Source organism: Furipterus horrens, unplaced genomic scaffold, assembly GCF_987537825.1.
Source record: "Furipterus horrens unplaced genomic scaffold, mFurHor1.1.pri manual_scaffold_1, whole genome shotgun sequence".
NCBI classification, from domain to species: domain Eukaryota; kingdom Metazoa; phylum Chordata; class Mammalia; order Chiroptera; family Furipteridae; genus Furipterus; species Furipterus horrens.
The window spans coordinates 212,461,517-212,480,087 of NW_028327171.1; the positions used below are offsets into that span (position 1 = coordinate 212,461,517).

Genomic DNA, 18,571 nt, shown 5'->3' on the forward strand with positions numbered 1-18,571 from the left:
AGAACAAAGCCAGTCACCTAACTGATTGTGTAGCCAACCTGTGGCCCTTCCTAATTCAGGAAACAGGTTTCTGCTTTGCCTTATAACAGACCACAGTATGGGGTCAGATCTGACAGTGAAGTCCTGCCAGTGGCCCCACCTCAACATGGAGTCCAGCCTATGATAAAATCAGGTGAGGAGTATAGCCCAAAACTTCACAGAAACAGGAGCTATGGCAGGGTCCACCCTGTAACATTGTCCAATCGTAGAGTCTAACCAGTGGCCCCACCACGGGAGCCTCACCAGCCCAGAGGTGATAGCAGAGCCAAGCAAGGGAGCCCCTCCGAATGCAGTGCACAGCTAGCAGCCCTACACAGTCAGGGAGCCCAGTCAACCCCCCAGCTCAGCCAGCTTCCACCCCTCAAACTCAGAGCATGGAAATGGCCTTGTTCAAAGGATCCAACAGATTAAACCTGAGTAGTGCTACACCGACATACTTTATAATTGAATTGTCAAAATTTGAAGATGAAGAGAGAATTTTGAAAGCAGCCAGAGAAAAGTGACTTCTCACATGCCATGGAGCCCCTATAAGATTACCAACAAATGACTGAGTAGACACTTCACAGGCCAAAAAAAAAGTGGGATTATACATTCAAAATATTGAACTAAAAGACCTGTTAACCAAGAATAGCATCCAGCAAAGCAGTCCTTTTGAAATAAAGAATAAGTAGACTTTCCCAAACAAACAAAAGCAGAGGACGTTCATCACCACTAGAATTGCCTTATAAACGGTGCTAAAGGATGTTCTTCAGCCTAAAATAAACAGAATGTAGTTAACGTTGCAAAAACACGACCTGAACTCTCAACTATACACAGTCGGGTGCTCTTTCTCCTTCTGTTACGTGTACAGGGAATTCAGAGCAGGGAGGACGCAGAGGGAAGGCTGAGGCCCAGATCCCTTGGAAAGAGACAACTGCATATCAGTCCTTGAAACAAAATGAAGATTCAACAACCCTAACCCAATCTCCTCCTTTAACAACAACAACAACAACAATAATAATACACGTACAAGGCCTGTCCAGAAAGTATCCAGCCATGTGCTATGACAAATAGAGACATTTATTGACGATACAAGATACAAGAAACATTGTACATAGGACAATGACACCTCAGTCCCCTTCAAAGTAGGCCCCTTGGGACCTCACACAGTTCTCTTAGTCGCCATCAGCTGCCCCATCGTATGTTCCTCAATATCATCGATGGTCCGAAATCTCTTTCCTTTCAAAGGTGATTTTAGTTTTGGAAAAGCCAGAAGCCTCAGGGCACCAAATCTGGGCTGTAAAGGGGCGCTGAGTCACCTGGGTGATTTGATGTTTCACCAAAAACTCTCCATGAGGCCTGATGCATGAGCAGGCACATTGTCATGATGAAGCTGCCAATCACCAGTTGCCCAAGGCTGCGGCCTTCTGAGTCATCTGAATAGTTTCTGTGGAGGAATCTTCAAGCTTAACGCAAAATCTGATGCAGAATTGTTGCTCTACTTGCTCAGTCATTTTGAATGCAACGGCCACACAGTACTCATGCTCACTCAATGGCATTTAGTGCCCCCACTGACTAGTACAGTGAGGTCGTCATTGTTCACACATGTGCATTCCAGTCCACGCTCCTTGGCCGCCAACCTATGTTGTGCAAACCACTCTCCTTATATTAACAGTGGCTGAACATTTTCAGGACAGACCTCAACATATTATATATTCTTAGGCTTTTTGGCAACAATCCATATGTCTGTGTATAGATGCTTTGTAAGTATTAACTCCAACTGAAGTTCTAGAATGAACCATATTTTTCCCCCAGGCACATTATTTGCTGATATTTTGCTTATGAAACAAGCCCACTCTAAGTAGACGTGTGTCTGTGCTCACGTGAGCACAGAAGGACAAAGTGTGTCTAGCCCGGCTGCGTGTCTCCTAATAAATATGTATGTGCCTCTGAAGGCTGAGAACCACGGAGGGGCTGCAGGAGGGAGACAGTGTTTACAACACTCAGAAAGTTACTTTCACTTCTATTTTCTCCATTTGGGTGGGGCCTTCTGAGGCTGAGTCAATTCACAGAATTCCTGCTCAGGGCTGGACAGCCACACTGAAACCAGGCAGGGGACATAGGACGGATCAGAGGTCCTGGCAGGGCCCAAAGCAGGATGATGGCCGATGGGGGCGGCGACCTCAGCACCAGGTCAGTCTGTCTTTCTTTCTTTAACTTTCTCTCTGGCTGTGCTGCTGCTTTAGTGCCTGTCATTAGACACTCGTCTAAACCTTGGCCTCTGTCCAGCCTTACAAGAACACTCACGTGCAGTGTAATGAAATGTAGGGATATGCGACATGATGAGGAAATCAGATCTTTAGCCTGCAGAGGGACAGCTGCTGGAGTGAGCACAGCTGCCACAACCCACAGGACTGTGGTCTCACACCTGCTGCTCAGCTGGTGACCCATCTGGACTCCGCTCTCCTTCTGATGCTCTGAGGGAGCAATCTGTTATTTTCTCATGACCTCTGACCCCTCTCACTTTCCTCAAGCCCCCTCTACCTTCACCTAGGTCGGTTCAAAGAGGGTACTTTAGAAAATATAAAATTCAGGGTAAACACCTGACTTTTCAAATCTGGGTGCCCTGGTCTTGTCTCTGGCTGGGGGTCTGGTTCTTCCTCCAGGGATCTTGATCTAAGGAAGTAAAAGGAAGAGGAAGAACCAAGACACCAAAGACTAGTGCAGGCTGGTGTTTTCATCTGTACTTTGATATTCTGCTCTGGAGGGGGTTATACCTCTCACAAGGAAAAGGCTCAAAATCCTATCTTTTTCTTTAGTAATGGGTCAGAAATTACATTACTTAATAAGTTTAATTGTTTGATTTTTTAAAAATATGCTTCATTGTTTATGCTGTTACAGTTGTCCCAATTTCTTTTCCCTTTGTTCCCCTCCACCCAGTGACTCCCCTCCCTCAAGTCGTCCCCCCCCCGTTAGTCCATGTCCATTGGTTGTGCATATAGTTCTTCTCAACAGCTTCCTGTCTACTCCACTCCCTCCTACTATGCTTCTTAATTCCTGTACCATCTCCCTCCCTTTCCCCCCTTCCCCCTCCCTGCTGACCTCCTCCCCAAATGTTCCCCATACCTATGATTCTTTTCCCCCTCTCGTTGCCTACTTAGTTTGCCTTTGTTTTGGTTCCCTAGCTTCTGTTGTTGGTTGTGATACAGTTTTCATTTTAATGTCCATAGTTTTGATCCTCCTTCCCCTAAACAAGTACTTTTAACATCTCATAAAAGAGTGGTTTGGATCTGATGAACTCCTTCTGTTTTACTTTGTCCTGGAAGCACTTTCTCTGCCCTTCTATTCTGAATGACAGCTTCATGGATAGAGTAATTGTGGCTGTAGGTTTTTGATTTTCATTATTTTGAATGTTTCTTGCCAGTCCCTTCTTTCCTGCAGAGTTTCTTTTGAGAAATCGGCTGAGAGTCTTATTGGGACCCCTTTGTATGTAATTCTCTTCTTCTCTCTTGCTGCTTTTAAGATTCTCTCTTTATCCTTAATTTTTGTCATTTTGATTATAATGTGTCTTGGTGTGGTTCTCCCTGGGTACAGTTTTTTTTGAAACTCTCTGTGCTTCCTGGACCTGTAAGTCTATTTCCTTCCTCAAGTCAAGGAGGTTCTGCTTCATTATCTTTTCACATAATATTTCAATTTCTAGTTCTTCTTCTTCACCTTCTGGCAGCCCTATGATTTGGATGTTGGCCTGCTTATAGCTGTCCCAGAGGTTTCTGAGCTTCTCCTCATTCTCCTCACTTTTCGTTTCCTCTCTCTGCACTGGTTGACTGTTTGTTCCTTCCCTGTGTTCCGATTTGTTAATTTGATCCCTGGTTTTCTTTCCCTCACCACTAGTTTCGTATGTGTTTTTGTTCATTTCAGCAGGACTAGCCTTCATTCCTTCCCCATCTTGTTTAAGATCTGCTGTTAACTGTAAGCATTTTTATAAGCAAAGTTCTGAACTGAGCCTCAGAAAGATTTCCTATCTGCTGCTTCGTTAGATCAGATATTTGCTGTCTGGTCAGCTGTGTCACCGGGATCTCTATCATGATCTGTGCCGTCCTGACAGTTTTGTGTTTATCTTTGCTTCCCGGGCAGGGCTGTCACACCTCCTACACTATAGGGGACAGAGCCCCATGCACTCGTCACAGCCAGGCAATCCATCTCACCACGCTGTGGCGTTTTCTGTGGGGGTGGGGGTCCAAGATGGATTCCTGCTGTTCACTCTCTGCTGAGAGACCAGGAGCCTCCTCCTCCTTCCACACCCCCTCTGGGCCTCACAGTCCAAGGCAATGGGGGTCTGCATTCCCTGGCTTTGGAATCACAAGCTGACGGGTCTGGTCTGCAGCCAGGGGTGCTCCCCAGGCGCTTCTCGCCTCCCCTTAAATACGGTGTCTGTGCTTACCGCTGTCCTGCCTCCGTCACTGCTGCTGCCGCTGCCAGCACAGCTTAAGCTCTTCTCCCAGGCTTCGCCCCTCCTACCCGTACAGACAAGCACCACTTCTTTATAACTTCATACGTTGGACTTCCATTTATTTTCTGTAACTTCTGGTTGTTTCTGGTTTTGCAGTAGTTGTATTCCTTCTTAGTTGTGGAGGGAAACGAAGCATGTCAGTCTAGGCCTCAATCTTGGCTGGAAGTCTCCCAATTGTTTGATTTTTATTACAAAAATACATTATACATTCTTGGCCATAAAATTTTTTATGACATGGATGTATATAGAGAGGGAAGAAGGCCTGTTCACTGCCCACCCCATGCAGCTTCTAATCCTGGGCCTGTTGCGTGTTGTGGGCATAGAATTTTATGTAACTTATTTTCCTAAAGAGAGAATTCGTGTCTTTTTTAACAAATGAGATTATATTGCACACACCATTCTGGATTTTTCATTTTGAAAGTTGTAATATTAAAATTATTAGAGGGTTTTTTTTCATATTAATAAACCTATGGATCTACTTCATTCTTATTAAGGGAGGCATACTACTTCATAGACTCAATATACCATAATTTTAAAATTATGTTCCATTTAAACGATTTATGTTGCTTTTAATTGTTCACTGTTACCAACAAACTGCATAATAATGATTATATATTTATTTATTTTTTGCATATATACAAGTATTTGTCTTGCGTTAAAAACCAAAAGGTAAACTTGTGAAGACAAAGGGTCCTAATATTTAATTGTTCATAGATTCCACCAAATTGCCTCCTTAGTGGCTGAACCACTCACTGTGTTCTCTTTTCTCTACATGACTGTTCAGGTCCATTCTCTTTGGAATAAAATGTCATGTTTTGTCAACAGGCTACATTCTTTGTATATCAGATATGTTAACCCTTGGACATGTGTGCTGAAAATATTTTTCTACCTTCTTTTAATATCTTACTGTATTTTAACATTTAAACCTATTAAGTCTTCTCCTACTTACTTTCTCTTTGCTTGAGTCAGGTATTTCTTCTGTCATATAAATTTTTAAATTTCTTTATCCAGTTTCAATAGGATTACAAATGACAGGTGCAACCACACTTTTACAATAATTTCAGAAGGATCAGCATTTTAAAATTGCTATGTTTTCCTAATCGGCGGCACTTTCTGCATCTCCATTTCTTAGACCTTGTTTAATTTTCTTCAGTAAAACATTATAGCTTCTTTCATATAAGTTCATAACTTTTAGATGTTTATAAATATATGCATATGTATTTGTCATTGTGTTTGAAGTAGTATTTTATTTCTTTTCAATATATATTCTTGCAAATAAAACCTGTTCATTTTATGTACCACTTTTTAAATTTATGCTTCTTGGAAAATTCTTTTTCTAGTCTTGGAGAATTTAGTTAGGTCTCTATCATTTCTCCATATATAATTTTATATTGTATAATGTTATATATTATTTTAGTATTGATGCCAATGAATTCTTCTTGTTATCCTGTTGCATTAGCTAAACATATATATATATATATATGTGTGTGTGTGTGTGTGTGTGTGTGTGTGTATATGTGTGTGTGTGTATGTATATGTGTGTGTGCATATTTATATCACAGAAATTGTGGTAATGGTAAGCATCACTGTTTTTTTATTGGAATAGTCTCATCGTTTCAAAGTTTACTGTAGTATTTGCTATTTTTGGAGCCTTTATATTGTGTCAGCTTTCCTCTATTTCATATAGTTTTCCTAAAAATAGCTGCTGGGTGTTTTCAAATTTTCTTTTAAAATAACGTACGGATATAACTAAATGCATTTTCTGCTTTTGTTTATTGTCGCAATCAAGTTCATAAAGAGGTTCCCTAATATTTAAACATCAGTTTTTATTGTAGTTTTTCCATTCCCACGTACCCCACCCACTCCCCGCCCCCGTCCACAGTCGCCCCACTCTTGTCCGCGTCCATGAGCCCTTTATCTTTTCTTTTGCTTGACCCACCACCCTTACCCCACCAAATATTTAACCATCTTTACTCGACCTCATCCCACTATCTCCTGTTTTCTTCTTCTTTCTCAATGTAGTATTTCACTGCAAGATCTATTTCCTCTTTTACCCAGTAAAGTGCTTTTTGTTTGGTTTTACAAAATTTGGGGGTGTTTTTATTTTCTTTCACATGCAGCCTACTTACCTTCCATCAATTATACCTTTCTGAGACTTCTTTTGTGACCAAGATTGTGATGTATTGATATACATCCCAAAAGTATTGGAAAAAATTGTGTGTTCTCTGTTTCTAGGATACAAGATTAGTTAACATATCTTCCTAGCTAATTTCTCCAAAGCCTATATGATATGGTATTTTTCACTCCATAAGACACACCTTTTTCCCCAGAAGTGAGGGGGAAATGTCTGTGCGTCTTATGAAACAAATATTGTGTCACAGACCATGTGTATCACCTGTCAGCGGCAGTGACAGCTGCTAGGAGAGGAAGCGATGGGCCCACACGAAACCCCTGGGGACGCTTAAATGTCCCACTTTACTGCTGAATCTCACGGCGTCTGGTCTGGTCAGTATGACAATAGCAAAGAAAGTGATATCAGTGATTGTGAGCAGCTGAGCTTCATCAATTCTGACACTAGTGATGATGAGTTCTTGGGGTCCCCAGAAAACTAGAAGAGTACATGAACCTTAAAGTCTCTCCTCATTTGTTAATGACAGTGATGATAGTTATTAATACCGCGGTTGACTGCTGTTCACTTACATGGTTGAAATATTATTCTCTTATATTTTATTAAATATTTTAGTACACCATTTGGTTCAGAATATTTTTTTTCTTGTTTTCCTCCTCTAAACCTAGTTGTGGCTTATGGTCAGGTGTGTCTTATAGTGCAAAAAATATGGTAATTTTTACCTCTGTGAAAAGTCAAAAACTAGAGGGGAATGTTTTTCAATATCCATAAAACATTTGTCCCATTATTTGTTTTTTGAATTTTTCAGTCACTTTGATAATCTTTTTTTTCTTTTACTGTATTTTTACTGTTGACACTATTATAGAGGTCCCTATTTTTCCCGCCTTTGCCCACCTTTACCCAACCCCGCCAACACTTCACTCTGGCCACAACCCAATGCTCTCTGTGATGTAGGTCAGTGAGAGGAAACTTTATATTTATCCTCCTGAGATTTATTTTCTCTTAGTTGTTAATTAAGATGCATTTTAAAGGTTAAATTCTATTGTTATTTTATTGTTTTTATTCCTCTGTGGATGATTCGTTTAGTCCATCCCACCTTTATACAATTTAATTTTTTTCTTGTTATAATTCCCATCCCTTTACCCCCTCCCATTTGACAACCATCAGCTTGTTCTCTGTACCTGTGGTTTTGTTTGTTTATTCATTTATTTTGTTTTTCATTTCAAATATAAGTGAGAGCATACATTATTTGTTTTCCTCTGTCTGATTTAATTCACTTAGTATATAATACCCTCTAGGGCCATCCATGTTTTCACAAATAGCAAGATTTCATTATTTTTTATTGTTGAATAATATTCCATTGTGTACATATTATATGCATATATATCACATCTTCTATACCCATTTTTCTATTGATGAACATCTATGTTGCTTCCATCTCTTGGCTGTTACTAGTAATGCTGCAATAAACATAGGGGTACACATACCTTTTTGAATTAGTATTGTTTTTTTAAGATAAATGCCCAGTAGTAAAATTGCTGAATTACATGGCAGCTCTATTTTTAATTTTTTGAAAAGTCTCCATACTGTATTTCATAGTCACGCACTAATTCACCATTCCATAACAGATGACAAGAGTCCCCTTTTCTCTGCATCCTCACCAGCACTTGTTATTTGTTGATTTATTGATGACAGCCATTCTAACAAGTGTGAGGTGATATCTCATTGTGGTTTGAATTTTCATGTTTTTTCGACTAATGATGTTGAGTCCCTTTTCATTTCTGTTGGCCATCTGCATGTCCTCTTTGGAGAAATATCTTTTTCAGGTTCTTTGCCTATTTTTCTTTTTTTTTTTTTTTTAAATGATTTAATGTGTTTTATTGATTAAATTATTACATTTGTGCCAATTTCCCTTCCCTCTGCTCCCCTCCACCCGGTGGCCCCCCTCCCTCCAGTTGTCCCCCCCTTTTAGATTATGTCCATTAGTTGTGCATACAGTTCCTCCCAACCTCTCTCCGTCTACTCCATTCCCTCCTACCTTGATCCCCAATTCCTATATCATCTCCCTCCCTTTCCCCATTCCCCCTCCCTGTTGACCTCCCCCCAATATGCTTCCCGTACCCACAGTTCCTCTTTCCCTCTCGTTGCCTATTTAGTTTGCCTTTGTTTCATCTCCCTAGCTTCTGTTTTTTTTTTAAACCAGTCCCTTTAACATCTCATATAACAGTGGTTTGGATCTAATGAACTCTTTCAGTTTTATTTTGTCCTGGAAACACTTTCTCTGTCCTTCTATTCTGAATGACAATTTCGCTGGATAGAGTATTCGTGGTTGTAGGTTTTGGATTTTCATTACTTTGAATATTTCTTGCCAGTCTCTTCTTGCCTGTAGGGTTTCCCTTGAGAAGTCAGCTGATAGTCTAATTGGGACCCCTTTGTACATAATTCTTTTCTTCTCTCTTGCTGCTTTTAAGATTTTCTCTTTATCTTTAATTTTTGACATTTTGATTATAATGTGTCTTGGAGTGGTTCTCCCTGGGTCCAGTCTCTTGGGAACTCTCCTTGCTTCCTGGACCTGCAGGTCTATTCCCTTTCCCAAGTCTGGGAAGTTCTCCTTTATTATATTTTCACTCAATTTTTCAAGTTCTAGTTCATCTTCCTCATTCTCTGGCAAACCAATGATTCTTATGTTGGGCCTTTTATAGCTGTCCCAGAGGTTTCTGATCCTTTCGTTGTTGCTTCCCATTTCCTCTCTCTGCATTGGTTGACTGCTTGTTCCTTCTCCATATTCCAGTTTGTTGAAATGAACTCTGGATTTTATTTCCTTTCCTTCTATCTCGTATGCGGTTTTGTTCCTTTCGTTATGAAAGTTTTTCGCTTCTTTCTTATCTTTTTCCTGCTCTTTTGTGAATTCTGTAAGCCACCTGATAACAATGGCCCAGAACTGAGCCTCTGACAGGTTTCTTATCTGTTCATCTGTCAGGTTCTCTATCTGCTGCCTGGTGAGCTGTGTCACCGGGATTTCTATAGTTGTCTGCCTCATTTTGACAGATGCGTTTTGTTTTCTTGGGCTGGCTGTCGGGGGCAGTGCCTGTGTACGCGTCACAAATCAGCGACCGGCGCCTGCCCGTCCGCGACCTATTTCGCAGCCCTGTGGTGCTTTCTTTGGGGGCGGGGGTCCAAGATGGATTCACACAGTTATTCAGCCAGGAGACCGGGATCCGTCCTCCCGCCCCCCTGGGCCTCACTGTTCAAGGCGATGCGGCGGCCGCTCTCCCCAGCTCCGGGGTCGTGCACCGCCAGGGGCTTGGCCACCGGGACTCCTCGCCGGGGTCGCGCACCGCCAGGGACTTGGCCACCGGGACTCCTCGCCGGGGTCGCGCACCGCCAGGGGCTTGGCCACCGGGACTCCTCGCCGCCCGCCGCTCCGGGTGCGACCGCAAACAGCACTGCCCTCTTTAACTCTTACCTGCCCAAATGGCACCGCTGGTTTATAACTTCATGTGTTGGACTTCCGTGTAGTTTTATTTTCTGGAATTTCTAGTTATCCTTTGTTTTGAAGTAGTTGTATTCCTCTCTAGTTGTAGAGGGAGACCTAGCGTGTCCGTCTAAGCCTCCATCTTGGCCGGAAGTCTCTTTGCCTATTTTTCAATTGGATTGTTTTGTTTCTTTGGTATTAACCTGCATGAATTCTTTATATATTTTAAATACTAACCCTTTATCAGATGTATGATTTGTAAATATCTCCTTTCATTCAGTAGGCTGTCTTTTCATTTTGTTAATGGTTTCCTTCACTGTGAAAAATCTTTTTAGTTTGATGTAGTCCCATTTCTTTATTTTGTTCTTTCCCTTGCTCAAAGACATATATCCAAAAAGATGTTGCTAAGAGTGATGTTAAATGGTTTACTGCCTATATTTTCTTCTATAGATTTTTATGGTTTCAGGTCTTACAGTTAAGTCTTTAATCTGTTTTGAGTTTATTTCTGTATGTGGTATAAGTGGTCAAATTACATTTTTTACACATGTATCTATCCAGTTTTGCCAACACCACTTACTGAAGAAACTGTCTTTACCTCATTATATATCTTTGCCTCCTTTGGCCATACAAGTGAGATTTATTTCTAGGCTCTATTCTATTCCATTCATCTATATATCTGTTCTTTGCCACTCCTATACTATTTATATTATTATTGCTTTATAGTATAGTTTGATATCAGGGACCATGATACTTCTCAGTTTGTTCCTTCTCAAGATTTCTTTGGCTATTTGGGGAATTTTGTGGTTCCTTATAAAATTTAGGATTAGTTCTAATTCTCAGAAAAATGTATTTTAATAGGGATTGCACTGAATCTGTATATTACTTTAGGTAGTAAGGACATTTTAACAATATTAATCTTTCCAATCTATGAGCATGGTATATTTTTTCATTTATTTCTATCTTCAATGTCTTCCAGCAATATCGTATAGTTTTCAGAATGAAGGTATTTCACCTCTTTGGTTAAATTTATCCCTAGGTATTTTACACTTTTTGACACAACTGTAAGTGGGATTGTTTTCTTAATTTTGTCTTATGATCATTTGTTAGAGAAACACAATTGAGTCCATATCCTTCAACTTTATTGACATCATTTATTAGTTCTAATAGTTTTTTGGTGGAGTTTTTAGGATTTTCTAATAGAATATTATGTCATCTTCCAAAAACAAGAGTTTTCTTCTTCCTTGGCAATTTATATGCCTTTTATCACTTTGTCTTTTCTCATTGCTGTGGCTAGAACTTCCAATACTATGTTGAATAGAAGTTTTTAATAAAAACATACCCCAGATATGTTTAGGAGAAGACATGTATACAATGGCTTTGATTGGGGCATTCTGGACATTTTCAATAATATGTATGTCTTGCTAATCCTCCATGCTTCCTTGTACTATATATTTGTTTATTTGTTGATAGCATCAATTCCATTTGTTCTGGTAACTACTCAAGACTACTCATTTTATACATGTTGGATCTTCACACTCTATCCTTCATATATAAAATGTTACACCCTCCACAAGCATCTCAAATCTTGATGACCATTTTATCACGGTATCCTTTCTCCCTAGGATGTCTGCAGAAGACAACAGATGTATGTATAAGATTGCATTGAAACTCTTCAAGGAGCATAAGGTCGAGATTTCAGATGCCATAAAAGCATTATTTCCTTTCCTTGAGATTCTTCGTGACCGTGGATTCATCACCGATGAAAAGTATAAAGTAAGTGAGGTTTGTTATGTCACAGTCTGGTAAACCAGCCCCAAATTACTTATGTTTTGATTGTTTGGAATCAAATGTCAGGGCAACTAGACAAGTGAAGAGTCTCCTATGAGCGGGGACCTTCTCATGTACTTCCCTTAGTGTTCCAATAAGGTACTAAGGGAGAAGAGAAGCAGGTATCACTGGAGACAGTCCTTCTTAATGAAGGGATGGTGTTGCATGATTCCCCCTAGAGTGTGGGTGAATAGCACTGGAAATGGGCTGGATCTGAAGCCCGTGGGCTCCACAGATGTATAATGCCTTATAAGAGTTAGACATATAATATAACATAAACTAGGAATTAGAAGTAATTCATGGATGAATAGGTTTAATGAATTGACTTAATAGAATAATATGCACAACATTTCATTTCAATGAACATCAATTTAAATACTTAGAGCTGAGAATATTAAAACCCGCAGAGAATTAATATCTTGTTAACTTGGAAAGTAGATGCTTGTCATTCTCTCTTCAACAGTTTTCTTTTCTTTTGGCATTTCTGGAGTCTTGGAATTGAGGTTAATTTTGGCAAAAGATGTAGGCGGAGATACAGAGATGCAGGGCTTCCCTTTCCCGATGAATAGGCTTACTTAAGGGCAGTCCACAGGAAGGGGAAATGAAAGCCCATGCAGGCCAAGTCGTCCTGGGGAAGGGACAGGGGTTTTCCAGTCAGTAGAACAGCATCCTGTCACCTGCCAAATCGCTTCTTAGAACATCTGGCCACGCTGTGAAAGGGCTGCTCATCATTTAACTTTGAACCCATTTTTGTTCTTTAAATTGCTCCTCCTTCCCTCTAATGTAAACGAGGGTGAGGAGATCAGATGCACAAATGAGTATTTTTAAGGAGGGAAGATTCACTTATTTCACTTCAGAGCCACGCAGATATAGAGCCATTTTAAAACTGAACATGAGAAAATACCTACGGAGGGAAGTTGTAATACATCAGAAACAAAATCACTTTCTAGAGCTTTTGCAACATGTAACTTTGTATTCATATGTTCCCTATTCACTATTTTTTAAGGAGTGTAAGAAATCTTGTGAAAATCTGTCACCTGTACAAAGAGTGGTGTATGAAGTTCTCAATGAACTGGAAGAGAAATTTGACCTGTCACTTCTGGGAATATTGTTCAGCAAGGTCATCCGGAAGAACTACCCTGATTTAAATGGCATTTGCGAAGGCTTCAGAAATGGTAATTAGGCTTAGAGCCTACCTTTCGATGTCCATGACCAATTGTTTCTTGATAAATATATTGAGCACCTAACATGTGTCACACCTGGTGCTCAGCATTGGGGATATTGCAGCTAACAAAACTGACATATGAGCCTTCTCAAAGCTTTTGGTATAATGACTACAGTACATCACCCACATGGAGGTCTGCTTACCTAGGCATTTATTTAAACCAACAGAACAATCAGATTCACAGTTGCATCAGATTTCCTTAGAAGTACAAATGACAAAACACACTGCATTCAAAGAAGGTAGCATCAGTTGCTCCTCTTTTGCATGTGTTTTTTCCTTACAGTTTGAGCAAGTCAGAAAACATACTTCACTTCCCTTATTTATTTGATACATACTTTCCCAGTCATCTTTAATTTTTTTTTTTTTTTACATAAATAACAAGCTCACTGTGTTTCCATGACTTCTTTATTCTGATATTCGAGTGGCTCCTTTCTGTGTTGGAAACATAGAGGATCCTTTGTTCAGGGTTTTCTTTTCTGTCCCAGGTTGCTGAACTTGACTTTGAGGATTGGGACTCATTGAGTTCTTAGTGACTAGAAGGGTAAAAATTCCTAAACATGCAAATTTTTTCAATTATATTTTATTGATTGTGCTATTATAGTTGTTTCAATTTTTCCCCCTTTGAGTTCCTCCACCCAGCACCCCCTACTCCCTCAAGCAATCCCGCCACCATTTTTTATGTCCACAGGTCATGTGTATAAGTTCTTTGACTACTCCATTTCCTATACTGTTTTTTACATCCCCATGGATGTTCTATAACTACCTATTTTGCTTCTTAATCCCTTCACCTCTTCACCCATTCCCTCAATCCCAGCTCCCATATTTTCTGTATCCATGATTCTGTCCTTCTTGTTTGCTCAGTTTGTTTTTAGGTTCAATCATTGACAGATATGTATTTATTGCCATTTTATTGTTCATAGTTTTGATCACCTTTTTATTAAGTAAGTCCCTTTAATATTTCATATAATGAAATGTTTGGTGATGGTGAATTCCTTTAATTTTTTCTTATATGGGATGCTCTTTATCTGCCTTTTGGTTCTAAATGATAGCTTTGCTAGGTAAAGCAATTTGGGCTGTAGGTGCCCCCATTTCATGACTAAATATTTCCTGCCAATCTCTTCTGGCCTGCAAGGTTTCTTTTGAGAAATCAGCTGACAGACTTATGAAAACACTCTTGTAAGTAACTAACTGCTTTTCTCTTGTTGCTTTTAAGATTTCCTTTTTATTTTTAACCTTTGGCATTTTAATTATGATGTATCTTGGTGTGGTCCTCTTTGTATTCATCTTATTTGAGACTCTCTGTGCTTCCTGGTCTTGTATGTCTATTTCCTTCACCAAATTTGGACAGTTTTCTTTCATTATTTTTTCAAATAGATTTCCAGCCTCTTGCTCTTCCTCTTCTCCTTTGGCACCCCTATGATGTGAATGTTGGAACACTTCAAGTTGTCCCAGAGGCTCCTTACACTATTCTTGTGTGTGTGTGTGTGTGTGTGTGTGTTTTATTCTTTTCTTTTCTTGTTGTTCTGATTGATTGTTTTTTGCTTCCTTGTGTTTCACATCATTGATTTGATTCTCTCCTTCATCCGTTCTACTGTTGATTCTCCATAAATTGTTCTTTATCTCAATTAGTGTATTCTTTATTTCAGACTGAATCTTTTTAATGCTGTTGAGGTCCTTACTAAGTTCCTTGAGCATCCTTATAACCAGTGTTTTGAAATCTGCATCTGATTGATTGCTTATCTCCATTTGGTTTAGTTTCTTTTCTAGAGTTTTGATCTGTTCTTTCATTTGGGCCATGTTTCTTTGTGTCCTCATTTCAGCAGCCTCCCTGTATGTCTATGTATTAGTTAGAACTTCTGTGACTCCCTGTCTTGGTAGCATGGCCTAATGTAGCAGGTGTTCTGTAGGGTCCAGTGGAACAGCCTCCCCTATCACTCATGCTGGGTACCCAGGTGCAGTGACCGTGTGGGCTGAGCACACCCTCCTCTTGTAGTTGAGCCTTGATTGCTTCTGGCAGGTCAATGGGAGGGATTTACCCAGGCCAGTCAGCTGCAAGGATTTTCTGTGACCACTGACCACCAACCTCCGCCCTCTGTGGAGGATCAGCCATGCAGAGTCAGGGTGGTGCTCTGATGTGGTCTGTAGCTGTTCACTGGGTCACAGGCTCTGGGGTTTCCTGGGTGGTGCAAGCCAAGGTCAGCCACTGCCTGTGATCTGTCTGGTGCAACCTTGCATGAGCTGCAAAGCAATCTGAGATGGCTGCTACTTGTACTGGGCTTAGAGATTCCCTAGTGAAGCCAAGTGTGAACCTACACTACTGTTTCTAGTGCTGTGCCTGGGGCCACTTAGTGAGAGGTATGGGGGCTGGCAGCTCACCGAGACCAGCTGTTTGTTATTTGAGAGGATTTAGGATGTTAGAAGTTGAACCAAGACCAGCCATTTACATGCAAAAGCCACTGTCAACAGCTTGGTTGGGCCCATAGCTGGGTAGGGCAGAGCCTCAGGATATCACTAGGACAGGGCAAACAGTGTTAGCCAGGTTGAGGGAGTCTCAGTTATGGCACCTGCCTGTCAGCTCTGTGGCTCTGTGGGGGGAGGGGTCAGAAAAGTAACAGTGGCCTCTGCCCACCTTTCTGTCTGGGAGAAAACTGGTCCCTCAGCTCTTGCCTTTGATGCCAAACACTTTCATTTGTCCCCTATGCCACTGGTGCCTTTCAAGCTGCTACCTGGTACTGGAGCTCAGAGGAAGTGAGTCTGAGTAAGTTCAGGTGCATGTTCATTAAGAGGAACTGCTTGGGACTCCAGAAGTTTCTTTCACCAACTCAGTCCCTGCTGGTTTTTGCAGCCAGATGTTATGGAGACTTATCTTCCTGGCACTGGAACCCTGGGCTGGGGGGCATGGTGTGGGACTGGGGCCCCTTGTTCCACTGATAACTTTTCCAAATTTTTATATACAACACATGGGTGTAAGACTCACCCATTCTGCATCTCTGTGTCTCCTCCCCTCCTACCAGTCCGGATGGATGTGGTTGTCAGACTTTTATTCAACTCGATTTCTGACAGTTCTGAGTGATGGCTGTTCTATAGTTTAGCTGAAATTTTGATGTGGTTGTGTGAGGAGGTGAGCAATGTGTACCTACACCTTGATCTTGACCAGAAGTCATTAAATGTGCAAATTTGAGATGATGTCCCTGGGCTCTGATAGAGATCTCTAATTTCTTTTCTCTCTCTCTTTAGCTATTAAAAAGAAAATTTGTCACCATGCCAGTGATGAAGAGGAGAGTGCGGAAAGCCATAATATCCAATTAAGCCTTGGACAAGGTGATTGCAACCAAATAAGAGGAAAGGAAAAAGGGAGGTGGGCCCTGAGTCCTGAGTGGATTTGGAGAATCAGGGGAGAACTTCTGAGGAGCCCGAAGAAGGCAGGGAGGGGTGTTCATAGGAGAGTTTGACTAAAAGCTGATCCCCAGGAGTTGTTCTGACATGAGACCATTGGCCCATTATCCAAGACAAAGGTTAGGAACCCAGCGTGTCAGTAAACTATACTTAAAGACAATGCTGACCCAGAAGTAACTGTGACTTACAAAGACCCGTGTGGGAGAAGATCAGTATGAAATTGTGAGAGGCTAGCTCTCTGGGCCCAAGGTCAGCATCAAAGACCTGACCCTTCATGATGTCAGATTAAGGAACTGATTAAGTGTCAGGGATGTTGTTCAAGAGCAGAAATATTGAAGAAGACAGGTCGTCATATAGAGAGAGAGGAGAGGAAGGGAGGAGAGGAAGTGGTAAGCTGTGGAGGAGAGGATGTGGGCATTTTGAGAAAGAAGGAAGGGAAATAAAAGACAAGAGAAAGGGGTGAAGGACACAATAAAACAAACATATTTTTAAGAGCTCACTATTTGAACATTTACTCCGGCAGTGTGGTCAGTGCTCACAGCTGCCCTTGGGGGGTAGTATCACTATCTGCCCGTTTGGGGAAAAGGAGACTCAAATGTAGAGAAACCATGTATGTAGTTGGCTTGGGGTCAAATGAGTAGGATGAACCCAGGCGTTCTGAACTTAGATCCTGTGTCTTAGCTTCGTACATGTCTAGATAATATCTTGGAAAAGACATACACTTGAGACAAAAATAGGGCAATATATACAGAAAGAAGAGTATCAAGAGCTGGAGGAAGTGAAGGAAAATCAGGCACCGAATCCCGATGAGAAGGCCGACAAGGCAGAGTGAACAGAAGTGCAGAGAGAGGGTATATGTGAAGGGGGTGGGCAGTCAGGGAAGGCCACCTGTCAGGGGTAGGACAGGGGACGAAACCAGGTCCCTGGAGCCATAGGTGACAATAAAAGCCATTGCCACTTAACACATGCATCATGGATGACATATGATATGGCCTGACTGAGTCCAGGGGTGCAACTTTGTATTGATACCTGGGGGAATGGGTTATCAAGGCCTACGTTGTAAATATTGATATTAAAATGGGACTGGAGGAGAATGGCACAGCCCATACTTGAATTTCTGAAATAAGGTTTGAATTTCTTCCCCCAGGGCTTGGTGAACACTTATATCAATACCCAACCTGGTTATATCCGGATCCCTTGCATTACAAAGGTCTGTTCCTTCCGTCTGTTCTGTGATCCTTTGCTGTTCTGGTCCCGTTCTGCCTGTGCTGTGGTGGGAGGGCTGCTCCTTTTGCTATGGATTGCCCAGAGTTCTCTATCTTGTCATGGGCAATTTCTCTGTGGATTTAGACGGCAGAGTCTTCATGCACTGGGTTGCCTGGCAGGGTTGACCCTCTCTTTCTCACATGCACTTGGTGCCAACCGTGCAGACCTCTGGGACCTTTCACGCATGTGCCTGATGTCATGTCTTTCTGTGTCCGTCTTGCTTGAATTAGGCTGTGGCTTCAGCTATTTGACGTTACATCCAGTGGTGGCCAGCGTTGCGGGAGAGAGGTCCAGCGTGATGACTGTGTTCCTTGGGGGAAGAGTCCCTCACTTGTTGAATCCTTCACACAGGACCATGTGCCTCCCGTGCAAACCCTCTCCTATCATCCCCGGGGCCACAGGCCAGAGTTGCTCCAAAAGCACCAAATGGGCCTCTGAAAAATCACTTGGTACTTTAGCAACCAATGACCAATGTTGACAACTCTTGACCTTCCCTTGATCTATAACAGTCTTACTAAAGTTATTAAAATATGTAAGATGGTATAAATTTAGGAGGTTAACCCTGAAGAGTTAATTTTCTGATCAGTCACCGTATCCCTATAGTAATACAGGCAGTATTTTATTTCATCTTCTCAGACACTTAAAATGATGGTATGTCATCCGTCTATTTCAGAGGACAAAGAATGAGCTTAGAGACTTAGGCCGTCTGTGCAGGTTCAGCCACTG

At 41.3% G+C, this 18,571-nt stretch overlaps 1 protein-coding gene across 1 annotated transcript in view; it reads left to right on the plus strand.

Moving 5' to 3' along the window:
• Positions 1-2,068: 2,068 nt before the first annotated feature.
• LOC150022760 (nuclear body protein SP140-like protein) overlaps positions 2,069-18,571 on the plus strand; it is a 44,645-nt gene continuing 28,142 nt past the window's right edge. Inside the window, exons 1-5 of the mRNA XM_090288464.1 lie at positions 2,069-2,211; positions 11,754-11,904; positions 12,965-13,133; positions 16,421-16,504; positions 17,727-17,789. Coding sequence (XP_090144590.1) covers positions 2,180-2,211; positions 11,754-11,904; positions 12,965-13,133; positions 16,421-16,504; positions 17,727-17,789 — 499 coding nt within the window. The 5' untranslated portion in view covers positions 2,069-2,179. The remainder of the gene's footprint in view (positions 2,212-11,753; positions 11,905-12,964; positions 13,134-16,420; positions 16,505-17,726; positions 17,790-18,571) is intronic.